The 26,794-nt window shown below is 44.0% G+C and overlaps 3 protein-coding genes and 1 long non-coding RNA gene across 7 annotated transcripts in view; 1 reads left to right on the top strand and 3 right to left on the bottom strand.

The window, feature by feature from the left end:
* LOC144698217 (uncharacterized) overlaps positions 1–2,966 on the bottom strand; it is a 141,715-nt gene extending 138,749 nt beyond the window's left edge. For both annotated transcript variants that reach the window (XR_013580462.1, XM_078570193.1), the window contains exons 1-2: positions 2,432–2,966; positions 1,559–1,680 (exon numbers count right to left, since the gene is read on the bottom strand). The gene's annotated coding sequence lies outside the window, so the exon portion shown is untranslated. The remainder of the gene's footprint in view (positions 1–1,558; positions 1,681–2,431) is intronic.
* LOC144698210 (uncharacterized) lies at positions 730–1,549 on the bottom strand. Its single transcript, XM_078570177.1, has one exon. The coding sequence runs from the start codon at positions 1,385–1,387 to the stop codon at positions 731–733; it is 657 nt and encodes a 218-aa protein (XP_078426303.1). The 5' UTR covers positions 1,388–1,549; the 3' UTR covers position 730.
* Positions 2,967–3,145: 179 nt separating the features above from the next.
* Positions 3,146–4,825, top strand: LOC144698156 (uncharacterized). The gene is made up of 2 exons (XR_013580460.1): positions 3,146–3,245; positions 3,620–4,825. It is a non-coding gene; the product is annotated as an uncharacterized LOC144698156 (long non-coding RNA).
* A 3,700-nt stretch (positions 4,826–8,525) lies between these two features.
* Positions 8,526–25,136, bottom strand: LOC144698155 (uncharacterized). Of its 3 annotated transcripts, XM_078570098.1 has the most exons (6): positions 25,084–25,136; positions 24,538–24,661; positions 23,619–23,670; positions 23,132–23,231; positions 11,625–11,674; positions 8,526–10,806 (listed from the first exon to the last, which is right to left on the bottom strand). In XM_078570098.1, exon 6 carries the CDS (start codon positions 10,439–10,441, stop codon positions 9,851–9,853), a length of 591 nt encoding a protein of 196 aa, XP_078426224.1. In that variant the 5' UTR covers positions 10,442–10,806; positions 11,625–11,674; positions 23,132–23,231; positions 23,619–23,670; positions 24,538–24,661; positions 25,084–25,136; the 3' UTR covers positions 8,526–9,850. The 3 variants fall into 3 exon arrangements, with proteins under 3 accessions (XP_078426224.1, XP_078426225.1, XP_078426226.1); XM_078570099.1 differs by lacking the exon at positions 23,619–23,670 and having other exon boundaries at positions 25,058–25,129; XM_078570100.1 differs by lacking the exons at positions 11,625–11,674; positions 23,132–23,231; positions 23,619–23,670; positions 24,538–24,661; positions 25,084–25,136 and adding an exon at positions 11,748–11,854.
* Between the last annotated feature and the right edge of the window lie 1,658 nt (positions 25,137–26,794).

Raw genomic sequence — 26,794 nt, 5'->3', positions numbered from 1 at the left:
AGGTGGTGGTGTTCCCATGTGTCTGCTGACCTTGTCCTTCTAAATGGTAGTGGTCGTGGGTTTGGAAGGTGCTGTCAGAGGAGCCTATATCATTCCCCAATATAAAATCTACATACATAATCAATAACACCAACAATAACAGACCTTCTATGAAAGCATAGTTTAAACTGACTTTACACAATGGGATAGGCACACACTCCCCATCAACACCCCGAACCAATACATTTTTGTTCAGTGAACATCTTGAAGAAAAGTCTAAATCTTTTGTTAACAATAAGCTCTGAGATGAGCCAGTGTCTCTAAGGATAACAATCTTTCCAGGTTCTTTCTTGGACAAAAATGGAGTGACTTCCTCTTCAAACATAAATCCTTCATAATCCCTCAAATCTCTATTTTCACCCATGGTAAATACATTAGAAGGTATTGATTTCTCACAAGCTTCCCCTTTTGGTGCAACTTTCTCTGGAGAAACACCAGCCACTTTTACCAATGCCACTGGTTTACTTTTTAATCTCCAATAATCTGATATCAAATGTCCAACTCTATGACTGTGAAAACATATCAGTCTTTTTGACTCATTTCCATCCTCTACACAATCTCTTTACCACACTGGGGAGTATCTTTATTTTTAATTTCTACTATCCTTTCCACAATAGTTAGAGCTATCTTCATTCTCATACAGTCTACCTTTCCACTGGATGTGAATAACAACAGAATCCAATGACTGTGATCACTTGTGAACTCGCTGGTGTCTGAGCATGCTGGATAACCGAGTGAACCCCTTCCCACACACGGAGCAGGTGAACGGTCTCTCCCCAGTATGAACTGGCTGGTGTCTGAGCAGCCTGGATAACTGAGTGAATCCCATCCCACACTCAGAGCAGGTGAACGGCCTCTCCCCACTGTGCAGTTGTTGGTGCTGCCGCAGGGTGGATGAATCACTGAATCCCTGCCCACAGATGGAGCAGGTGAATGGCCTCTCCCCAGTGTGAACTCGCTGGTGCGTCTGCAGGCTGGATAACCGAGTGAATCCCTTCCTACACTGGGAGCAGGTGAATGGCCTCTCCCCAGTGTGAACTCGCTGATGTCGCAACAGGTTGGATAGTTGACTGAATCCATTCCCACACACACAGCAGGTGAACGGCCTCTCCCCAGTGTGAACCCGCTGGTGTGCCAGCAGATTGGATGAATCGCTGAATCCCTTCCCACACTCAGAGCAGGTGAACGGCCTCTCCCCAGTGTGTGTGCGTCGATGAATCTCCAGCAAAGATGGAGATCTGAATGCCTTCACACAGTCCACACATTTCCACGGTTTCTCCATGATGCAAGTGTCCTTGTTTCTCTCTAGTTTGACTGTCAGCTGAAGCCTCGTCCACACACAAAACATGTATATGGTCTCTCCCCAGTGTAAATGGTGCAAACAGGCTGTGGAACTGGTTAAGGCTCTTTCCACAGTCAGTTTACTGGAACACTCTCACTTGGGTGTGTGTGTGTCTCTCAGTGCTTTTCCAGTCATACTAATTTTTAAAAATTATGGATGCAGACAGAACAGACAAACCTTTCTCTTATGGAATCAAAGACTGATGATATTCAGATTTTGATGAATCAAGTTGCTGTATCAGATCTTAACGTGATGCTTCATTTGAGTTTCCCATCCGTAATTCCACCCCTTCAAATATCCTGTAAAAGAAGTTTACAAAAGCCATCAGTCAGTACAGGATAGAAATTCAGAACCAATGGAACATTCTTTCTTCTCTCATTCCCCTAAGAGTTGTAAATTTCTGTCCCACACACCCTGCCTCCATTGTCACTCTGCTGGACCTAATAAACATCCTCCCAATTTTTCTGAAGGTGCCAATTCATGCTGATCAGCAGGTCCATTCTCACTGCTTCCTGTCCCGAACACAGACATACAGCAACTCACTGCCGCAGAGGGTACTGGGAGAAAAGATGATCAATAATTTCAAAATGAAATTGGATGGATGTATGAAATTGATTTGAAGGAAATAAAATTGCAGAGGAACGGGGATATAGAGGGGAAATGGGACTGATTGGATTGCTTTGCAGAGAGTCGGCATGGACTTGAGTTGCTGAATGGACACCCTTTTGTACCGTAATGTCTCTGTGATTGGAAATATATAATGTAACTACATTTCTGTAATACAAGACTAGAAATTAACTGAATGTACCTAATTAGAGAATCATAAATAATATGTACCATATAACAGCACTAGACATATCTCTGTCTGATATTAATTTACTGTCCCTTAAATGGACTCCTTCTATGCTATAATGAGTCGATAGCTGGACATATACAGTGCTACATTACAAAATTGGAAATAAATAATGTACTTTATTAGAGAACCAACAATATCTAGAATGTAATATATGACACTAGACGTACGCTATCTATACACAAGACATGTCCTACCTTACTATGTCCTCTTAAATGTCAGCCTTCTGGGGAAACCATCCCTTTAATTCTGTACATCAGGAAAGAGACCATTCTTTTAGCCAGACAAATAAATGTGTCAAGCTGAGAGAGCAAAGGATGTCAATGTCTTTGAGAGTAGAGATTGCGCCAACCTTTCTAGACTGCACCCTCCCTGGACTAACTCTTTTCCTTTTAGTTCCTGCAAGTCAACAATTTAAGACCAGAATTAGAAAATAAATAGACATACAATAAATACATTGATTTCCTCACAGATGTTGCACAGAAGTTTTAGCCTGAAGCTCATTGTTCAACTTCCGCATTGTTACGTCCACAATCGAACCCTACCTGTACCAGCCAATGGGAATCACTCTGCTCCGCGGTGACGTCCTCGGGTTCCAATCTTGCAGGCCAGGCGCGCGGACACGGGAGCCCTGCCCCCACCCTTTGTCCCCCCTCCCCCTTCTCGAGACAAGGTTTCCAGGTAACCGGCTGACGGCTCCGCACAGACTGAGAAGCCGCTCGGCGAACTGACCTTTCCCCCCCACACTGTCTACGGCGGCTGCCTGATCCAAAAAGAGATCGAGCGTAACCGCTGGCGGCAGCCGCACTGCGCCTGCTCCGGGCAGCTCGGGTCAGCAGTGCTTTCTGCGCCTGAGCGCTGGGTTGCCAGCTGCAGGAATAGGGGAGGGGAGGGGAATTTGTGAAGTGTCTTCGCTTTATTTTCTTCCGAGTCATGTAGTTTGATTTTAAACAGAACAACATTTCTTTTTAGCTTCGCAAACACTAAAACTTTCTCCTCTGACCGACATCTGTGAGTAAATCACTTTCTTCACCCTCCCTCGGAAGTACAGAGAGTTGTGGGAATCTGTAACTGGAATTAGTGCCAAATATGCTGAGGGGGGAAATGCTGGTGATTTTGTGGAACCTTTTTTTCATTGTATGAAAATTTTAAGGTCCAATACAAGAAGCAGTCGACATGGATCTATCGGCATGAATCACCATCTTCAGGAGAATTGGGAGGGTGTATAACAGGCACAGCAGAGTGAGAATGGAGAGTGTGTGAGGTGGAGATTTAGAGCTTTTGGGGAATAAGAGAGGAAAAAGTTTTCCATGGAATCTAAAATTGTCTGTTCTGAATTTCTATCCTATGCTGACAATGATGACTTTTGCGAACTCATTTTGCAGGACAGATTGCAGACAGAAATCTGAAATGAAAGGTCACGTCAACATCTGACAGAATCACTCGATTCATCAGGACCTGAATATCATTGGCCTATGAATTTCATCAGTTTTGAATCTAGGAGGAAAACTGTTTTCTGGTCTGTCTGCATCAGAAGGTTTTAAACATCAGTGTGACTACACACCCGAGTGAGAGTGTTCCCATGCACTGACTGTGGAAAGACCTTTAACCAGTTACATAGCCTGAAAACACATCACACCATTCACAGCAGGGAGAAACTGTACACGTGTTCTGTATGTGGATGAGGCTTCAACCGATCATCAACCCTCGAGAGACACAAGGACAACCGCACCATGGAGAAACCATGGAATAGACTGTTGGAAGGGATTGCCTTCCCCACCTGCACTGGAATCACATTGACACTGGGGAGAGGCCATTCACCTGCTCTGTGTGTGGGAAAGGGTTCAGTGATTCGTCCCAACTGCTGACACGCCAGTGAGTTCACACAGGAGGGAGACCGTTCACCTGCCCTGAGTGTGGGAACAGATTCAGTAATTCATCCACCCTGCTGACACACCAGCGAATTCACACTGGGGTGAGGCTGTTCACCTGCTCCCTTTGTAGGAAGGGATTCATTCAGGCATCCCATCTGCTGACACACCAGCAGGTTCACACTGGGGAGATGTTGTTCACCTGTGTGTGGGATGGGCTTCACTCAGTCATCTCACCTGCTGAGACACCAGCAAGTTCACACCGGGGAAAGGCCATTCACCTGCCTTGCGTGTGGGAGGAGATTTGGTGTTTCATCCTCTGTACTGGCATACCACCGAGTTCACACCAGGGAGAGACTGTTCACCTGCTCCAAGTGTGGAAAGGTATTCACTCAGTCATCCAACCTTGCTGAGACACCAGTGAGCTCACAAGTGATGACAGGAGTTGGATTCTGCTGCTGTTAATCACACCCAGGACTGAACCATGTTCATTCTGACAGTTGGTGAAGTGGGAGGGTCAGAGGGTTTCTTTCTGCTGGACTAGCCGGTCTCATGACTTTGCTTCCAGTGGGCAGACGCTCTTTGAGCCTGAGAGGGCACATTTCCACTGAAATAATCCACAAAAGCTGATGAAGGACATTTATTTTATCCTGGATAGTAAATAGTGTTCTTCCTACCACTACAGGTAGATCTAAAATAAATACATTTGTTTCTGTTCCATTGAGTCTATAGCACAGGGCCAGGCCAGTTGGTTCAATTGCTCTATGTCAGTATTTATGCTCCACATGAGCCTCCACCCACCCCTCTTCATCTCCCCCCATCAGCATATCCTTCTATTCCTTTCTCCCTCATATATGTATCTAGCTTCCCCTTAAATGTATTCATGCTGTTCACCTCAACCACTCGCTGTGGTGGTGAGTTCCACATCCTCACCACTCACTGGGTAAAGAGGTTTCTCATGAAATCCCTGTTGAATTATTGAACCCCTTCATAATCTTAAAGATTTCCATTAGGTCACCCTTCAGTCTTCTCTTTTCTGGAGAAAAACAGCCCCCTCCTTTCCTGAGGGTTAAATGCTCAGTTCTGGGATTATTCTTGCGAATCTTTGTTGCCCCTTATCCAGTGCTTCTATTTCCTTTTCATAAATGGAGATCACTAATGTTGACATTAATCCCAGTGTAGTCTAACCATGGTTCTAGACAAGCTCAACATAACCTCCCTGCTTTTCAATTCTATTTCTGTAGACCGGAACCCCGTATACGGGCCCCACTCTTTAGGAAAGATGTGCAGCTCTCTGAGAGGCTGGAGAGAGGATTTATCTGAATGGCACTGGGGATGAAGGACTCCAGTCAGTTGGAGAGACTGGAGCAGCTGAAATTGTGCTCTTTAGATCACAGATTCAGTAGGACCGAGAAGGAGGTCTTTTTGGCCCATCGAATCCATGGTGCTGACTCTACGGCAAACTAGTCAGTCCCATTGCCCATTCTGTCACCGTAGCCCTGTGAGTTTATTTCCCACAAGTGCCCATCCAGTTTCCTTTTGAAATCACTTCTTGTTTCCATTTCCACCATCAATGCACATGGACCCGCAGGAGCCTCTGTCCCTGCTCACTCTTTAGAACTGTGCCATAAAATAGTGGAAGGTTCATCAACAATGCTATCAGGCAGCACTTACTCAGCAATAACCTGCTCACTGTCTCACTGTTTGTATGAAGCATGCACGTCCCAAGATTTGATGGATAGCCCAGTTAGTGTGCTGAGGGAAACACAAGGCACAGAGAGAGAGAGGGAGACCCCAGTCAGTAAAAAAAAAGGTAATGAAATTAAGTCCAGACAAATATCAATGAATTAACACCACTTTATTAACAAATTAACAAAGTAAGCACTGTACTTGAATAAATGTTATTAACTGCCATAACTAAATCGCTTAAGGGTCAGATTAATATAAAAGCAAAATACTGCAGATGTTGGAGATCTGAAATAAAAACAAAGTGCTGGAAAAACTCTGCAGGTTGGCAGCATCTGTGGAAAGGGGAACAGAGTTAACGTTTCGAGTCCAATTTGACTCTCCTTTGGAACATATTAACTACATTAATGATATCAACAGGTAGTCACTTGCTAGTACAGAACTTTAGTATTGCCGAGAAAAGAGACATGATGTCAAAGCTTTTCATCTTGCCCTCATCAGGACAGATCCACAAGAATACCAAATCTCAAAGGGAACAACGGGTATGAAAAAGGGGTGCTGATTGGTTGGCAAGTGGACTGTGATTGGTAGAGCTGTCGCCATGGAGAATGCACCAGGGAACAGTAACTGCCAAGCTTTTCTTAAAAATTCAAACCAGACAAGTTGACTCTGATTGGTCAATTCATTGCCTTGGGGAATGAACAAGGGAATGGCTGTCCCCAAAGCTTCTGTTCAGTTGAAAAAGGTGCAATGAATGGACATGTTCTTTCTGTTTGAAAAAAATGGGGCCTGGTGTTTGAATCTTGGTGAGCCACACTGAGAGTCTGACTGATAATCTTAAATTGGTTGTTAGTTTCATTCTTAGCACAATCAGGATCGTTTAGTAAGTGTTGTCCAATTGCGGAATCATATCTGTTAGTCACCACGTTCTGAGTTTTGCAAGCTCTGTCTGGTTAACTACAGTCAGTACTTTGCCTGTTGCGAACAGCCAAAAAGATGTGCTGCTTGATATGATCCGCCAGTCATTGAGACATACGAGCTACATACCTGACAAAACCCCAGCACTGAAATTCATATACCACGTTACTCATTTGTGTGGTAGACAGAATGTCTTTTTGGTTTCACATCAGCATTCTGTTAGTGAAGAATATCACTAATGTTGCCACTGCATAGTAACAGTGTTGCTTAAATTTTTGAGACACCTTATGCTTCCAGGATAATCTGAGGTAGACTGGGCATTTTCAGGACCCAAGGCCTTTGGCCCATTCATGAGTTTGCGCGATTATACAGCGACCCCTGGTCTGGTCATGGTAGCCATTAACCCGCAGGATAGCTTTGATGCAGCCTATTTGGCATCAAGCTTGCATGGTGAGCAAATGGCTCAGGGCCTTGTTTACGAGATTGCTGATTAGGCCAATCTTATAGTGCGTGGAAATGTCGGAATCACAACACATATATTAACCAGTGAAGGCAGGCATGCAGTAGACGGTAGTAGAGAACCCATTAGCAGGTATCTCAACCACCACATTGAGGAATGGGAGCTCCTTTGACTGCTCCATTTCAAAGGGGAATTTGAGCACCGGCTGGAACCCATTAAGATATGTAAGGAAAACCTTAGATGCAGCTGCAGATTCAAATATAACTAATATATCATCTACGTCTTGGGAATACACAAGGGGTAGGAGGTTAGGGGTTAGTCCATCAAAGACGTGTTTCTCATGGAAACTGAGAAAGATGTTCATGATAGCTGGGCCTGGGGGGGGGATTTCATGTCAACACTATCCATTTGGGCAGACATGGTGTCATTAAATCAGAACTCAACTGCACGAGTTACTGAGTTCATAAGTTCAATGAATGCAGATTCAGACAATGGTGGAGGGTTAGATTGCCATGACATAGTGACTTGGTGCAAATCTCTATGGCTTCCCTGAGCGGTGTATTAGTGAATAGGCTCGCAATGTTGAACAAGCACATGGACATGGCATTGCGATCGATGTGCAAGTCCTGTATGGTCTTTGCAAAGGTGAAGGAATTCTTCACCATGTATGAGGAATGTGATAAAAATCATATATATATATATATACACACACACGCATATACTGAACTAAAAATGTGTGTCGTATACACTACTCAATAAGATAGAGATATGGGGGGATTTTCAGCGTGTGGTCATGACCTGGAACTCGCTGCCTACGAGGGTGGTGGAAGCAGAGACAGTAAATGATTTCAAAATGAAATTGGATGGGCATTTGAAGGAAATAAACTTGTAGGGGAACGGGGATGGAGAGAGGGAATGGAACTGACTGGATTGTTCTACAGAGAGTCGGCATGGACCCAAGTTACTGAGTGGATTTCTTGTGACGTAACAACTCTCCAACTGGAAATATATAACATAGCCACTGTACTAAATTACAATTAGATTTTTACTGGATTTTTCTTTCAGTGACAAATGCATCAATTTAAAGGAGCATCAGCATTTGCTTTGAAAATGCTTCTGACTTTAGGCCCCATGGAGGTCAATGTCAGGTCCCTGGTATCTGTCTGGGTGGGAGGGGGGGCAGGTGTGCACCAGACTGGGCTTCAGTGCCACAAGGAGCAAAGCCGGTGTTCCTGCTCCACATGGTGATCCCACGGCTGGGAGGAAGCCTGGTGTCAAGGGGAGGGGTTAGCGGCATCAACTGGGGGCAGCAGGAAGCCTGCCAAGGTCAACCAGCCACGATTTATTTATCATGAGTGTGGCTCCCTCACTTTGATGCCAGAGGGTCAATTGACAATTGGCGGAGCCAATGTGCAGCCAGTGTCAGGGTATGAAGGGTAGACATTGAGAGGTTGTTGCCTCCTAGCTGGAGAATCTACAACACAGGAGCACAGACTCAGGATAAGGGGCCGATCATTTCAGACTGAGATGAGGAGAAATGTTTTCACTCAGAAGGTTTGTGAATCTTTGGAATTCTCTTACACCTGGTTCACCAATACCCTGGAGGGAGGGAATCTGCTGTCCTTCCCTGGTCTGGCCTACGTGTGACTCTGGACCCACAGCAATGTGGTTGACTCTTAATCTTCCTCGGAAATGGCTGAGAAAGAAACTCAGCTGCACCAAACCACAACAGATAAGTTGGACAAGGTGGGCTGCAGCGGTTGAAGAAGGAAGATCATCACAACCGTCTCATGGGCAATTAAGGATGGACAATAAATGCTGGCATCTCTTTCTGACACTGATTGGCTTCTGCTGCCTCGCTCTCTGTGGAGATTCTCACTGACCATTTCTGGTCACTATTCTCACCAGGCAACAAACTAGAATGTTACAATCCCGGTATGGACTGTTCATGTTTAAAGATAAGTCTAAACAGCCAGTGATTAACTGAAAGAACTACACCACAAAATTTCATGCTTTTACACAAAAACAAACTTTATTGTATATATATCTCAACGAATAAATGAAGAAAGCACCACTCCCTCCCCAATGGTTCCCTTACCTTATGAAATCTTGAGGCTTCATTCACTTTCTTTGGGGCCAAACCAAGTTATGCCACAGCCCTCTGGAATTTACTTTGATTTCTCCCCAGTCTGGGACTTAGACATCCAGAGCTCTTTCTCTCTGTGAGGATGCCACTGCCTTCTTCAGCTGGCTTTGGACTGCTTTTTCCCAGTCAGCTCCCACAGCTTCTTCACAGCTCTTTCCAAGCTGACTGCTCTCTGGCACAGGGCCAACTGTCTTTCACGGTGAGGACCACTGGAGATTTCTTCCTCTAGCTTCAAACTAGGCAAATCTTCCAGCTTCTTTTTCCCCTCACATGAGGGGAATCATGTTCCCCTCATGACAATGAGGCATGCTTTGGGAGAAAATGGAAGGCAAACTGAATTTCTTTTTCCTTCCAAACACCCTTTCATTCTGTGATCCAAATGAAAGATGAAACTGGATATTCGCAACAAGTCTCAAAGTGCATCAGTCCACTGGAAGCAAGGTCATGAGACCGGCCAGTCCAGCTGTAAGAATGAACATGGTTCAGTCCTGGATGTGATTCGCAGCAGCAATAACAACAGAATCAACCCTTGTAATCACTGGTGCAGTCGCTGGTGTCTCAAGAGAAGGGAGGACCAAGTGAATGCCTTCCCACATACAGGGCAGATGAATGGCCTCTCCCCAGTGTGAACGCGCTGGTGTTCCTGCAGGCTGGATATTCGATTAAATCCCTTCCCACACACAGAGCAGGTGAACGGCCTCTCCCCTGTATGAACTCGCTGATGTGTCAGTAGGTTGGATGACTGGGTGAATCCCTTCCCACACTTGGAGCAAATGAATGACCTCTCCCCAGTGTGAACTCGCTGGTGTGTTTGCAGGTTGGATGACTGAGTGAATCCTTTCCCACACTCAGAGCAAGTGAACGGCCTCTCCCTGGTGTGAACTCGCTTGTGTGTCAGCAGGTTGGTTGACTGAGTGAATCCCTTCCCACACTCGGAGCAGGTGAACGGCCTCTCCCCAGTGTGAACTCGCTGGTGTGACTGCAGAGTGGATGACTTGCTGAATCCCTCCCCACACACGAAGCAGGTGAATGGCCTCTCCCCAGTGTGACTGCGTCGATGAGTTTCCAGATCAGATGGGCAACGGAATCCCTTCCCACAGCCCCGACACTTCCATCTTTTCTCCATGGTGTGGGTGTCCTTCTGTCTTTCCAGGTTCAACGATCAGTTGAAGACTCATCTACAAACAGAACACATTTACGGTTTCTCCCCAATGTGAATGCTGTGATGTTTTTTCAGGCTGTGTAACTGGTTAAAGCTCTTTCCACAGTCAGTTCACTGGAACACTCTCATTCAGGTTGTGTGTGTTTTGGTGCTTTCCCGGTCACACTGATGTTTGAAATCCTCTCCCACAAACAGAACAGATAAACATTTCTCCTTCTAGATTCAAATGCCAATGACATCCACATCCCGATGAATCGAGTGACTCTGTCAGATTATGGCGTGATGTTTATTTTGAGATTTCAGTCTTCAAATCCTCACCTCCAGATATCCTGTGAAAGGAATTTACAAAAATCATCAGTCAGTACAGGTTAGAAATTCAAAACAAACAATTCTAGTTTCTATGAAACATTCTTTCCTCTCTCATTCCCCAAAAGCTGTAAATCTCCATCACACACACACTCCCTCCATTCTCACTCTGCTGTACTTAATATACACCGCCCCAAATCTTCTGAAGGTGATAATTCATGCTGATCGACAGGTCCATGCTCACTGATTCTAATACATATAATATATTTTTTGGACTAAAGATGCATGTAATATACAGTAATGTATTACTTGATTAGAGATACATGCAGGATGTGAGGAAGAACTTTATTTAGGCAGCCTATAGCCTATGGGGTTGGTGGAAGCAGAGATGATCAATTATTTCAAAATTGGATGGGCACTTGAAGGAAATAAACTTGCAGGGTGAGGAGGATATAAAGGAGGAGTGGATCTGACTGGATTCCTCTGCAGAGTTGGTATGGACTCTAGTTGCCAAATGGACTTCTTCTGTGTCATAACGACTCTGTCTGAAAATCTATAACATAGCTACAGTACTATATTACAAGACTAGAAATAATAATAAATGTACTTTATTGGAAAACCATAAATATGTGTCTAATATGTACCATATAACATCACTCCACTTAAGCCTGTCCTATATTAATTTACTGTCCCCTTAAATATCAGCCATTCCCTGGGAAAACGACCCATTTAAATGTGAACATTAGGAAAGCAGCCATCCTTCTAGCCAAACAAATAAATGTGTCAAGATGAGTGAGCAAACGATGTCAATGTCTTTAAGAGAGAGAGAGAGTAGGCCAACCTTTCCAGAGTCTGCACCCTCACTGGATTCACTTCCTTTCCCTTCAGTTCCTGCAAGTCAACAATTTAAACCCAGAATGAGAAAAGTAATGGAAAGGGAGAGAAAAGAAAGAGTTTTACTCACAGATATTGGGCACAGGAGGAAGTTTTCGTCGGTGTTAAACTCAATCTTCGTTGACACAAAGCCCGCGCTCTGATTGCCTGGAGGACAAAAGTCCTTCCGGTCCTCCAACTCTTCCCATTGGTCAATCCCCGCAAGAAGACACTGACCCCATGACGCGCACCATTGCTGGCCAACGTGAACTCTCTTCTCCACACATGCGCACCCCCTCTCTTCATTGCCCATGCGCACTCCTGAGCCGTCCCGCCTGCGCGGTGGATAGACCGGTTTCCCTGAAGCGGGGGCTTGTGGGAGTTATGGCTGCCATTACTGAGCCACAGCCCGGTCTCCAAACACATCGGACTGGCATGAAAAGTGGGAGTGAGGGGCGCAATGACCCCACCCTGTCACAAAGTACATGTAGAAGTCACTGGATTTGATTTTGACATCGCTTGAACATAACTGTTAGTTAACTTTAGGCGTAAAGATTTAGATACCTGGGTGACATATTGGGGAGGCAAATCGTGACTGTGAAACTGAACCCGAGAATCAGCACCTTCAGGGAAGGAGAATTCTAGTTTGAGAGGGAAAAGGATTTTCTATGTCAACTGGAATATCAGTTTCTAATTTCTATTGTGTACTTACTGTAATGGCTTTAGTAAACGTCTTGTCAAGCATATTGGAGAAGGAGGACTTGCAGATGGGAAAATCAAATCAAACATCCCATGAACATTTGATAGAGTTAATTGATTCATCAGGACCAGATGGTCGTCGGCCATTGAACGTGGAAGGAGAAATATTTGTCTGTTTGCAAATATTTCTAACATCAGTGTGACTGGCAAAGCATCGAGACAAACACACCCAAGTGAGAATGTTCCAGTGCAATGACGTTGGAAAGAGCTGCAGCTACTTACACAGCCTGACAAAGCATTGCACCATTTACAACGGGGAGAGGCCTTTTATATGAGGCTTCAACTGATTGTTGAACACAGTGAGACTCAAGGACACCCACAACAGGGAAAAACCATGTAAATGTGGGGCCTGTGGGATGGGATTCTATTGCCCTCTGCTCTCGCCCTCCTCCCTGCCCCCATTGTATTTGGAAAACCTGTGGATTCACGATTTACGCAATCTGGACACTACTGTATTCCTTTAATGAAACCTAACTTTTCTATTAAGCAGATTAAAGGAGTGTTATTAGCGTCAGGGGATAGCAATTTAGAGGACGAAAAGCAAATTGTGTTAAAATTGCATCGGCAGTTTGTCCATCCTTCTTTGCAAAGGTTAAAAATTTTTCTAAGGGATGGAGGAATAAGGGATGGACAGTACACTAAAATTACAGAGCAGATAAGCAATGGATGTGACATATGTAAGAAATACAGAAGGACACTGTCAAGGCTGATAGTGAGTCCACCTTTAGCGGGGCATTTCAATAGAGGTCTGACAATGGATTTAAAGGTATAGGATAAAGAAAAGAACATTTTTATTTTACATTTCATAGATCTGACAACAAAGTTTAGCCAGCCGACAATCATATACAGTGAAGAAGAGAAAATAATTGTGGATCAGATAATGGAGAAGTGGATAGGGATTGGATTGGGACCACCAGCAAAATTCCTCACTGATAATGGTGGAAATTTGCTCGTGACGAGCTTGTGGATATGTACGAAAACATGAATATAATAGTTATGAATGCCTCAGCTGAAAGCCCCCTTAGTAACGGAGTGTGTGAAAGGAATCATGCAGTAATAAATGAGATGCTTTGTAAAATATTGGTGGATGGACCAAGCTGAAAATTATCATCAGCTCTAGCATGGGCTGTTCATGCCAAGAATTCATTGCAGATGGTTGGGGGCTATAGTCTATATCAGTTGTTTTTTGGTAGAAACCCAAAAATTCCTTCAGCCCTGAATGGTCAGCCCCCAGTTTGGGAGGGAACTATGATTAGCTCTACCTTATCTGAGCATCTAAATGCACTGCACATAGGTAGAAGAGTGTTCTTTAAAGCCGAAGTTTTGGAAATAATCCGGCGAGCTCTAAGACACAATATACGACCATCGGAAACTATTTTCAAACGGGGAGACATAGTATACTATAAGAGAGAAGGACTTAATGAGAGGAAAGGCCCAGGAAAGATTATCAGTAAAGATGGTAGAACAGTCATTTACAACATGGGAACTACACTATTCGGGTGCACTCATCAAGGTTAGTTAGCACAGAGTACAAATTTGCGGGTTCAGAAAGTGTAGGAAGGGACGAGGAACCATGTGCTTCTCATACCCATATGTTGCATGATTGTGAGGACCAGGTAGCTAAAGTTGACAGGGTATCTGAAGATGGAGACAGCACTTTGGGCAAAGAAGATGAAGCGATTTGTCCCAGAGGATGAATGTCGAAAGCTGGCACGAAAGTTACATACTTGCCAGAAGGAGCCAGTCAATGGTGGGATGCAATGATTGTAGGTAGAGCAGGGAAGGCCACTGGAAATATTAAAACTGGTTAAATGTACGAGATAAAGGCCTATGGATTGGAAACATGAAGTACAAAAGTGGAAGGCACGGAAATGCAGTATCAGTTCAGACAGTGGGCCTGGGAGTGAACATGCCTCTCAGAAGAGATGTGGGACTGTTGAATGAACACCTATGAATGAGAGAGGGAGATCAAACCTAACATCCGGAGCATGATAGAAGGCAGATAGAGAGTATAGCTTAACAAGGTCAAGGAAAATGGCACAGACTGGTAACAAGGGGCAGAAGCCCATGTGATTGAGAAGTCTTATTAGTTTCAAACAAATTAGACTATAAATTAATAAAGAATGCCAAACAGCAAGAATTACATAGTTGGAAAGAATTTGGGGTATACACAGAGATGTCAGATAGGGACCAACAGCTCTGTCTCATATGCAGATATGCATGGAAAAGGTGCTTCCTGATGGGACTTCTAAAACTAAAGCCAGACCAGTGGTATGAGGGTTTGAAGAAAAACTGGGTGACAGGGGTGTGCGAGTAGATTCACCTACTTCAGTGAAAGTTATGTTGGATATCATTTTGGCTCTATTAGCTACAAATGCTTGGGAATGCAAGTCCATTGATATTAAAGCTGCTTTTTTGCAGGGAGACCAACTTCAAAGGGAAATTTTTCCCCGTCCATCAAAAGAGGTGCCAAACGCAGAAAGGATTCTCTGGAAGCTAAATAAATGTGTATACAGTTTAAATGATGCCTCCAGAGTTTGGTATTTCTCAGTGAGGTCAGTTTTGTTAATGCTGGGCTGCCTTCAGTTGGAAGGCCCGGCAATGTTTTATTGGTACCACGGAGGGAACTTGCAGGCATCTTTATGATGCGTCTAGATGATTTGTGTAGGGTAGTAGTGAATTTGAAACAGTTACCATTAATGGGCTCAGAATGGAGTTTAAAAATTGGAAGTCAGCCTTTTGTTGCATTTAAGTACATTGGATTGGAAATCAGGCAGGAAGGATCACATATCCTTTTACATCAGCAATCCTACTCAGAGAACATCAATCCCGTTGCAAATAGTCGTGGTAGGGCCTCCCAGAAAGATACCGCGGCTACTGAAATTGAAAAAAAGGAATGCAGAAATCTAATTGGGCAACTCAGTTGGCTAGGCAAACAAACAAGGCCTGATGTCAGTTCTGACATTTTGGAATTAAGCACTAAAATGAACGATCCCAAGGCTGAAGGGATTATTCTGGAAAACAAATCATTGACAACATTAAAAATGGAGCAGTGTGTTTGAAATTCCATCTCTGGGTGATGTTAGAAAAATGAAATGGATTGTGTTTAGTGATGTGCCTTATGCACACCTATATGATGGGTTTTCAAGCATGGGAGGATTTATAATATTTCTTATGGTGAAAAAGGCAAATGCTGCCTTTTGACATTGGAATCTAAAAAGATGCAAGGAGTTGTAAAAAGTACGTTAGCAGCGGAGACTCTTGCCCTTGTTGAGGTGATAGATATGGTATTCTATCTATCAAAGATACTGGAAGACGTTTTAAATGGAAAAGGGTATTCAGGGACGATACCTATCGAATGTCTCATAGATAATAAGTCACTTTGGGAAAATGTTCACTCTATGAAGTGCGTTAATGGGAAGAGATTGCAAGCTTAAAACACATGCTCGAGAATAAGGAGATTGCCAAGATCAAATGGATTGATAGCAGCTACCAGTTATCTGACTGCTTCACCAAAAGAGAAGCGAGCTCCAAGAAGTGATTAGAGATCTTTAAAGAGGGATGTCTTTTTAAGAAAAATATACTCCTTTTCTGCGGACATATCTGTACATGTGTTGTCTTTTTTTAAGGAGGGGAATAAGGTGAATTTATTGAATGAAACAATATATATTGATAAAAGCAAAAATAAAAGCAAACTACTGCGGATACTGGAAATCTGAAACAAAAACAAAAATAGCTAGTAAAACTCAGCAGTCTGACAGCATCCGCGGGAGGAATACAGTTAACATTTTGAGTCCGTATGACTCTTCATCAGAACTATATACTGATGTTTGTTATTACTATTTTTTTTTGTGTGATTATATAAACTTAAAAGTTATTTTATTTTTAAGAAGAGGGGAATCTGTTAGGGAAGGAAACAGTTAAAGAAGTTCAATTGCTAATTATTAGGTTGTTTAACTAAGTACCCATTCGGTTGTATAAAAGGGATAACAGTTGAGACAAGTTGGCTCTGTGGAGAGTTTTATGACAAGCAATAAAACTCTGTCTGAAGGAGTCAGTCTTGGCTTTGGTCTTCATTTCTAAACAACTATTGGAACTTAACATATAATTGTATAAGACTTATTTACACTTGTATTCCAATCCCTTTGTAATATAGGCTAACATACCGTATGCCTTCCTAATTACTTGCTCTACCTGAATGTTAAGCTTCCGTAATTCATGTACAAGGGCAGCCAGGTCCCTCTGAATACAACCATTTCCCAGTCTTTCACTATTTGAAAATTATTTTGCTTTTGTTTTATTTTTTTCTCCCCAAGTGGATAATTTCACATTTCACCACCTTGTATTCCATCTGCCATGTTGTTACCCACTCACCCAACCTGTCTATATCCCTCTGCGGACTCTGTCCTCCACACTGTTTACTTTCCCACCTAACTTTGCATTGTCAGCAAATCTGGATACGTTACACTCAGTCCCACCGTCAAGGTAAATAATATAGATTGCAAATAGCTGATTCCCAATTACTGATCCTCGTGGCGCCTGCCAGTTATAATCTGCCAACCTGAAAATGTCCCATTTATTCCGAACCTCTGTTTTATGTCTGTTAACTGACCCTCAATACATGCTAAGATATTGTCTCCATCACATGAGACCTAATTTTGTGTAATGACCTCTTCTGTGACACCTTATCAAAAGCTTTTTGAAAATGTAAACTGCTTTCCCCTTATCCACCTGTTATGCCCTGTTCCCTGTGTTATTCTCATTATCTTTTCCCGACCCACTCTGCTTACTTTTACCAAAACATTGCTCTGGAGCTTGACATTTCCCTTGCTGCTTTTGAATTTACTCTTTCCTGAATTATCCCACACCCACCACCACCAGCTGGGCTGGTAAGATGGGCAGAGCAGTGGCAAATGGAATTTAATCCTGAGAATCTTGCATTTTGGGAGGACTAACATGGCAAGGGAATACACAATAAATGGTAGGACCCTAGGAAGTATAGAGGATCAGAGGGACATTGGTGTACATGTCCATAGATCCCTGAAGGCAGCAGCACAGGTAGATAAGGTGAAGACGGCATATGGGATACTTGCCTTTATTAGCTGAGGCATGGAATATAAGAGCAGGGAGGTTATGTTAGAGCTGTATAAAATGCAAGTGGACTTCTCAGGATTAAATTCCATTTGCCACTGCTCTGCCCATCTTACCAGCCCATCTATATCGTCCTGTAATCTAAGGCTTTCCTCCTCACTATTTATGACACCACCAATTTTTCGTTTCACCTGTGAACGTACTGATCATACCTCCTATATTCACGTCTAAATCATTAATGTACACTACAAACAGCAAGGGTCCCACAGCTGGAGTACTGTGTGCAGTTCTGGTTGCCACACTAGAGGAAAGATGTGATTGCACTGGAGAGGGTGCAGAGGAGATTCACCAGGATGTTGCCTGGGCTGGAGGATTTCAGCTATGAAGAGAGACTGGATAGGCTAGGGTTGTTTTCCTTATAGCAGAGAAGGCTGAGGGGGGACCTGACAGAGGTGTACAAAATTATGAGGGGCAGAGATAGGGTAGAAAGGAAGAAACTTTCCCCCTTAGTGGAGGTGTCAATAACCAGGGGGCATAGATTTAAGGTAAGGGGCAAGAGGTTTAGAGAGGATTTGAGGAAAAAAAAATTTCACCCAGAGAGTGGTTGGAATCTGGAACACGCTGCCTGAGGGGGTGGTAGAGGCAGGAGCCCGGACAACATTTAAGAAGTATTTAGATGAGCACTTGAAATGCCAGAGCATACAGTGGCCCCACACAGGCCAAGTGCTGGAAAATGGGACTGGAATAGATAGGTGAGGCCAGCATGGACATGATGGGCTGAAGGGCCTATTTCTGTGCTGTATAACTCTATGACTCTCTGTTAGTGTTTTTTTTGGTGTTTCTTCAGGTGTCTTTCCAAATGACTATAATAAAGCTGAAGAAAAATAAAACTAAAGAAGTGAGCTTTCACAGGTAAACAGAGCTTCAACCATCTTAGACCAAAAAGTGTTAAAGAGGATGGGGCTTCCCACAACTTGTGAGCTCTGAAGCATAACCTCAAGGGTGAAGCTTATCTTCAGGGAATCACATTTTTTGTGCCTTTTCCAATTGTACAAGTCAATTGTGATTCATACTTAAAGGTTTACTTTCACGCAGTAATTATAACTTTTCACATTTCTCAGCACAGGAACTGGCAGCATTTTAGATTAAATACCAATCGTGCACTTCTCTTGGAGCTGGTGTACGGAGAAGATCATGTCCTCTGTAGATCTGCCAGCACAGAAACTGCACTCTGCTTCTGGATACACACAGTCTGCAAATAGATGAAGTCTTTAAGCATGACCCTAGTGAAGGTCTTCCCAGTGACGTTAGGGAGTGAGATGCCCCTGTAGTTGTTGCAATCTCCTCTGTCACCTTTGTTTTTGTTTATTGTGATGATTTTTGCTTCACACATATCTTGTGGAATGGATCCTACCTTCCAACACAGGAGGAGATGATGAAGGTGTGGCAGCAGATGGGACTTTCCGTGCTTGAGCAGTTCAGCTGGAATCCCATCCTTGCCGGGTGCCTTTCTGCTTGCTGAACAATCAATGGCCTTTTCCAGCTCAAGTGATGAGGTTTCCTTGTCCAACTCAGCCCTGACAGGAAGCTGCTGGGGAGAATCAAACAGAGACTGGGAGATGTCTGTCTCACAGGGAGTACAGCTCCCAGTGTTAAACCCAGTGACAACCTGTTCACTTCTGTCAGTCAGCACTTCACCATCTGCCCATTTCATGGGAGGGGCAACTTTGATGATGGTCGGACCAAGCGCCCTCTTGATCCCATCATACATGGCACATAGTTCCCGTTGTGACAGGCAGTTTGGATTTCTTGACACAGGCTGATCCAGTGTTTATTTACACAGCTCCTCCCTGTCTTTTGCACAACCATCTTGGAACTTTCAAGTTGTGCAGTGTTCTAGCTGTCGGCTTTATGTTGTGCATCAGGTTGGCTTTGCTTTTTGCTTCAATGACAGATTCATCTCTGCAGAGTGGGTCTCAAACCAGCCTTTGTTGTGGGTTCCACCTTTAACAGATGTTGCTGCTGCTGTATCAGAAATGATTGAATCAGCAACTTCCAAACTTCATCAATATCAATGTTGATTGATGAAGCTTTTATTGATGTGCTGGTAAAATATTTTACTGTTTTGTTTAACCTTCCTTGATAATTTAATTTCATGATGGAGGTGTCACGGTGAAGAATGTGGAAGTCAGTAAGAATTGTTGGCAAGGATTAATCAGCACTTTCTAATTGTCGATGTTAATCAGAGGAACTGCAAAATACACAGAGGCGGCAGGAAAACTCTCCCCACAAAAGCTCCCAAAACCCCCATGAATGTTCAGTCACTTGGGTGACCCAGGAAAAAAGTTGCCTCTGAATGTGAGAGACAGAATCTGTAAGAAACAGCTTCTCCGGTCAGATTTTGTCTCTCCTGAACTTGCTGTTCTTCTATTCAGTCCTGGATGTGATGAACAGAAAAATCCAATCACTATAGTCACTTGTGAACTTGCTGGTGTCTCAGCAGTGTGGATGACCGACCAAATCTCTTCCCACACATGGAACAGGTGAATGGTCTCTCCCCAGTGTGAACTTGCTGGTGTCGCAGAAGGGTGCATGTCTGATTGAATCTCTTCCCACACACGGAGCATGAGTACGGCTTCTCCCCAGTGTGGGTGCGCTGGTGTACTGTGAGGTCAGATGATTGCTTGAACCCAGTCCCACAGTGAGAGCATCTGAACGGTCTCTCGTCAGTGTGAACACGTTGATGGGACATCAGTTCCCCAGAACTTTTATAGCATTTCCCACAGTCTGGGCATTTGAAAGGTCTCTCATCAGAGTGAACTCGCTGGTGTCTCAGTAGGTGGGCTGAAATGGTGAATCCCTTCCCACACTCGGAGCAGGTGAAGGGCCTCTCTCCAGTGTGCATCCGCTGGTGTGTCAGCAGGTTGGATGACTGAGTAAATCCCTTCCCACACTTGGAGCAGCTGAATGGTCTCTCCCCAGTGTGAGTGCGCTGGTGTGTCAGCAGATGGGATGAGGTAGTGAATCCCCTCCCACACTTGGGGCAGGTAAACGGCCTCTCCCCAGTGTGAATGCGCCGATGAATTTCCAGCCTAACTGGATAATTGAATCCCTTCCCACAATCACCACATTTCCACAGCTTCTCCCCAGTGTGACTCTGCTTGTGTCTCGACAGGACAGAACAAGTGTATGGTTTCTCTCCAACGTGAACGGTGCTTTTTCCTTCCATGTTCAAAATCTGGTAATATACAGGTTACAATTAATTGGACAACTTTGCCAGATCCTGATGTGATGTTTGATTTCAGTTTCCTGACTGCAAATTCTCCCCTTCTAATATCCTGTGAAATTGATTGACAACAGAAAAAAGGGAGTGAGAGAGAACCCACAAAAACACAAAGACAGGTTATGAAATTGAGCTGAATGAATCTGGTCATTTGTGGGGCCGACACCAGGAAAAAGTGACCATGAAAACTGCTGGATTGCTGTGAAAATGCAATTGGATCACCAATGTCCTTCACAGAAGGGAACCTGTCACCCGGTCTGGGCCTGCACAAGACTCTGGCCTCTATGGGTGGAGAGAGAGAGAGAGGTGAGGGGCAAAGGGCAGAGAGAGAGATTTTATATATCTACAACTCGACCAGAACTTTGACACAATCTCCCAAACTCTCAGCCTCCACCACCTAGAAGGACCAGATTAGCAGGTGGATACAAACGCCATCACCTGCAAGTTCCTCTCCAACTCACACACCGTTCTGACATCTGACATCTAGCACTGCATGAGGAGAAATTTCCTCCATTTAACATACAAACATACAATTTAGGAGCAGGAGTCGGCCACTTGGAATCCCGAGCCTCCTCCGCCATTCAATAAGATCATGGCTGGTCTGATTGTAACCTCCCGCCTACCCCCGATAACCTTTCACCCCCTTGTTTATCAAGAATCTATCTAACTCTGCCTCAAAGATATTCAAAGACTCTGCTTCCACTGCCCTTTGAGGAAGGGAATTCCACAACCTTCTGAAAGAAAAAAATACTCTTCTCTGTCTTAAATGAGTGGCCCCTTATTTTTAAACAGTAACCCACACCCTCATGTCCACCTTTGATGCTCTAGTTCCCAGTGAAGCCTTGACTCTCTCTCACCCTGGACACTCCCCCCAGTACAACCCTCATGTCCGTTCGTTTAGCTCCAAGGGATGCAGACTTGAACGGCGGACAACTGGTTTAACCATCCACCCCCAGATCTTGCTGAAGCACATAACGCACTATAGGTTTCTTTTCTCACCTATTACTGTTCACTATTCTAGGATCATCCTCGAATGCAAATATAACCCCAGGCTTCTTTTCTCTCATGCAAATCATCTTTCTTAAACCTTTTTCCACTGTCTCCTCCACCCTCACTTCCAATAGTAAGAGAGAGGAGCTCACAGACTTTTGTCACTAAGACCAAGATCATCCATTCAGCTGCCTCCACTGCTTCCTTCCCTTCCACTCGCCCACCTGGCCAAAGTTCCTCTGAAGTTGTCCCCTGCCCTAGCCCTGAACAACTTTCTCTAGTTTCTCTCCTGTCTCCTAAATACCCTCTCCGAACTTAACTTGTCCATGACACCCACCTCTTGCTTCCTCAATACTTTTGTCACTTGAACTGCTAAATATTCAACTTCATCTCTTGGTCCCCATGTTAACAAATACTGTTAACAGTTCTCTCCAGGTGCTGTTCCTTTCTCCTTTAAATCTGCCACATCACCGCTTTCCTCAATAAGCATCGCTCAATACATAAGCTTTCCTCAGTAAATATTGGGAAGACTAAAGACATTGTCTTCAGTCCCTGCTACAAACTCCACTGCCTAGTCACCGATTCCATCCCTCTCCCTGGGAACTGCCTGACACTGAATCTGATTGTTCACACCCATGGTGAAATATTTCACCCCACGATGAGTTTCTAACTACATATCTGCATTATCACCAAGGCCGCCTATTTCCACCTCAGTAACATCGCCTGACTGCATCCCAGTCTCAGCTCATCAGCTGCTGAAACCATCATCCAATCCTTTGTCACCTCTGGCCTTAACAACACTAACGCACTCCTGGTCATCCTTCCAGATTTAACCTCCACCATCCAAAACTCTGCTGCTCTTGTGCTTACTTGGACCAAGTCTTGTTCATCCATCACCCCTGTGATCGCTGATCTGCAAAGGCTCCCAATTCAGAGGCAGCAACACTTAAAATCAGCATCCTTGGTTTTCCTCCATGGATGCTATCATCCCTATCTCTGTAATCTCCTCCAGCCACACAACCCTCCAATATATCTGCACTTATCCACCCTCTTAAGCATTCCCGATTTTAATTGCTCCATCATTGGTGGCCCAAGCTTTGGAAATTGCTCCCAAACCTCTCTAACTTGCTTTCCTCTTTTAAGACATATCTTAAACCAACCTTTTTCACCAAATTTATGTCCTAATATCTCATCGTGTGGCTCGTTGTTAAATGTAGCTTTGTAAAATTTTGTGAAATGCCCTTGAATGCTTTATGTTAAAGCTGCCAGATAAACACAAATTCTTTCCGTTGATTTGGACACACATCACCTTTCCTACGTCATCATTGGGTGAGAATCCTGTAACTCCTTACCTAACAGCATTGTGGGAGCACCTTCACCACATGGACTGCAGCGGTTCAAGAAGGTCAAACATCATCTTCTCCACAAGCAACTGGTGACTGGCAATATATGCTGGTATTGGTGGAGAGAGAAACAGAGTTAATTATTCAGGGTCTGTAGAATGAATTACAGGCAATAAAAATGGCGCAGAATTTGATGATCAATATAAGCTCAAAAGTGAAAGAGCTGGTAAGCCAGCAGCACACGTTCAGGGGATGGGCAGCAGTGGAAACCTCATTTAGACATGGTCAGCAGAAGGAACAGTAAAATACTGAACATAACTAAAATACGTTCATTATTAGAGACAGAGGAAGTTAGACAATGGCAGAGAGGTGATCAGGGAAGACAGAGTTGAAACAGAGCAATGGATGGACATGGATTCAGATCCACAGCAGAAGAATCAGACCAGCCCCAGAGCCATGGAATCTCTCATGAAAAGCAATGGTCAAAAATACTCACATCTGAAACAATTTCAGTTTTCAATTTGAAAATCTCCTGCTGGAACCTGCAGCTGGAAAGATATCAGAAGCACTGGAGTCAGAGAAAAATCTCTCAGTTGAGGAAATACCCGGGGAGCTGGGTGATGTCACTGAGCTACTGTCAGTGTGTGATGACATCACAGACACGAACACAGAACATCTGGGTCTGTGCAAACCAGTGATCACCACACATTATGAAGGATGTGAGGGTCCTTGAGAGGATGCAGAGGAGGTTTATCAGAATAGTTCCAGGGATGAGGGATTTTAGTTGCAATGTTAGGTTGGAGAAACTGGGCTTGATCTCCTTGGAGCAAAGGAGATTGAGGGGAGATTTGATAGAGGTGTACAAGTTAATAATAGGTTTAGATAAGGTAGATAATGAAAAGCTTTTCCCATTATTTGATTGTAAAAAATTATGGACACGGATTTATGATTTTGGGAAGAGATTAAGAGGGAATGTGAGGAATAACTTTTTTTTATACAGTGAGTGGTAATGACCTGGAACTCAATGCTTAAGCTCAAAGGCCGATAATATCCAGGTCCTAATGAATCAGGTCTGCTCTGAACGTGATGTTTGGTTTGACTTTCCTGCCTGTAAATCCTCCCCTCCTCACCCTCTGTAAAAGGAGTTTCCAAATTCCATCCCTGTCAGTCCAGGATAGAAAATGGTACAAATGGCCTCCTCTGTGCCATAGTGACTCTATGGGTATTTCCTGTAATCTCATTTTGTAATTAAACCCTTGGAGTTCAGGTATCACTCAGGTAAATCTGTGCTACACTCTCTCCAAGACCATTCCATGCTTCCTTAGTTTGTTGCACAAAACTGAACGTATTATCCAGGTGTGGTCTAACCAGGGTTTGTGCGTCTTGGTGCTTTTCCACAGACAGAACAGACAAACCTTTTTCATTCCACATTCAGATGCTGATGATATTCAGGTTCTGATGAATTGAGTGACTCTGTCAGATCTGGATGTGACCTTTGGTTTGAGTTTCCCGTCTGTCAATCCTCCACTTCTAATAACCCTGGAAAAAACATTTACAAAGACCTTTATTGTCAGTCCAGGATAGAAATTTAGAAGAGACAAACATTACTCTTCGTTTGAGTTTGCTGTGTGGAAATTCACCCCTTCTCACCCCCTGTTAAAGGAGTTTCCAAAATCCATCCAGGATAGAAATGGACAACATCCTCTCCTCCTACTGACAGGGACAGGGATGACCGCGCATGCGCCCTGCTGCATCTCGCCCCTGGGAAAGATGGCGGCCGTTAACTTAGGCCTGTGACCCAGAGCAGGCCAACAACTGTCGCCCCATGCCGTGCAAACGCAGGATCAGGAGCTTCGAAGTGGGGGTTTGAAGTATTCTCCGGGTGTTTATGAGGCCTCCCCGCCCACTCCCCTGGCTCTAATCCTTTCCACCCACCCAGCGACCCCATTACTCAACCTCACTCGATTGTTTCTCCCTTCTCCGTCTCACTCCAGGCACAACCAGCACTGCGCATGCCCCAATCAGGGAACGCACTGCGCATGCTCAATTTCCAGCTCGGTAGTACGCCTGCGCAGCAAGCCCCCTGTCGTCTGGATAGGACATATTCTTCCCCGCGGAGAATGCTGGGTAACCACCCAGCCATTGAGAATCGATATTGAATCGAAACACTCGGCAGATCTGTTGTGTTTGTGGAAAGGGAAACATCACTTACATTTCAGGTCTATGACTTTTCATTAGAACTGCACTGCATCATTAGACGGACGTTGAGTCTGTTTCTCAATCCCCAGATACGGCCAGATATGCTGAGTATTTCCAGCATTGTCCGTTTTTATCTCTGGTTAAGGAAGCTTCTCTTGAACTTCACATTAGATTCATTACTAAGTTATATTTATTTTCGTCCTTGCAGAAGTGGAAACACCTTTCAGTTGTCTGGCCTGTAGAAACAGTTATGAGATCTTAAATTCCTCGATCAAGTCACCCCTCACTCACTTTTCCACATAAAACGTCTCCAGCCTGTTCAATATTTCTTGATAGGTATAACCTGTCAGTTGTAGCATTAGTCCAATAAACCTTTCTTGCATCGCCCCCATCGCTCATTTCTTGAATTGCTTCTAAATACATGTTATAATATGGAGACCTGAGCTAATCTGAGCACCGAACTCACTACTGTCCACAAATCGCAGTATGTTTCAGTATTTTATTCATTTTCTCCATTAGCTGAATATAAGATGGGATGGTATGAGCAGACCCAATGAGCTAGTCTGTAACACTACGGAGCATCTACAAAGTTGCTTTACAGTGAAACAGTGAGCTGTTTATCCATCAATTATTACATGAAGAACAGCGTGTCTGAGAATGACACGATTTCAGTGCGGTTTCACGAGGCCAGATTAAGTTGTTAATCTTATTGCCGAGCAGTGATAGGGAGCACTTGCAATTCATGTGCACTTTTGCGTTTTCCAGATGAAAATAAATTGAATCTATCACTCTTGCTGAGTATATTCAAATAGAAATCCATTTCTTTTTGCATACTAAATGATTCAATGGATGTGCAAGATCATTTAATGGTGGAGCAGGTTCAGATGGTCGTATGGTCTCCCTCTGCTCCTATTTCTCATGTTCTTATGAACATCACAGTGAATCATTTCCATGCAAGCACAGCCGATGCAGAACCCGCCCTTTCACCTCCTCCTTTCCCACATTCCAGGGCCCCAAACACACTTTCTTGGTGACACAGTGATTGCTACTCTTTGTTATTCATTATCATGTTTTCACTGCTCATGATGCAGTCTCCTTTGCACTGAGGATAATAAATCCGGCTTGGGCGACTTGTGGAGCGTCACCATTGAGTGTTCAAGCGTGATCCTAGCTCTTGATCATTCTCTGGCCTCTCTGTCCTTGGCCTCCTGCACTGTTCCAATGAAGCTCCATGGAAGCACGAGGAACAGCAGCTCATCTTTGATCAGACACTTTACAACCTTATGGACTCTATAGTCATTTCAACAATTTCAGATCATAACCACACTCCAATTTTTTCAGACAGTAGGTGTTGGTAATGGTTCTGCTGTTATCGTTTGAACCCCCTCTGGACGTGTTTTCTGTTTCTTCATTTGTCCTATTAGTTTATTTATTTGTCTCATTATCACCAAATCTTACATTGAATCATCACCC

Source organism: Cetorhinus maximus, chromosome 23 (genome assembly GCF_964194155.1).
Source record: "Cetorhinus maximus chromosome 23, sCetMax3.hap1.1, whole genome shotgun sequence".
NCBI lineage: Eukaryota > Metazoa > Chordata > Chondrichthyes > Lamniformes > Cetorhinidae > Cetorhinus > Cetorhinus maximus.
Note: the sequence above shows the minus strand (reverse complement) of the source record. Positions and strands in the feature narration are given on the sequence as shown.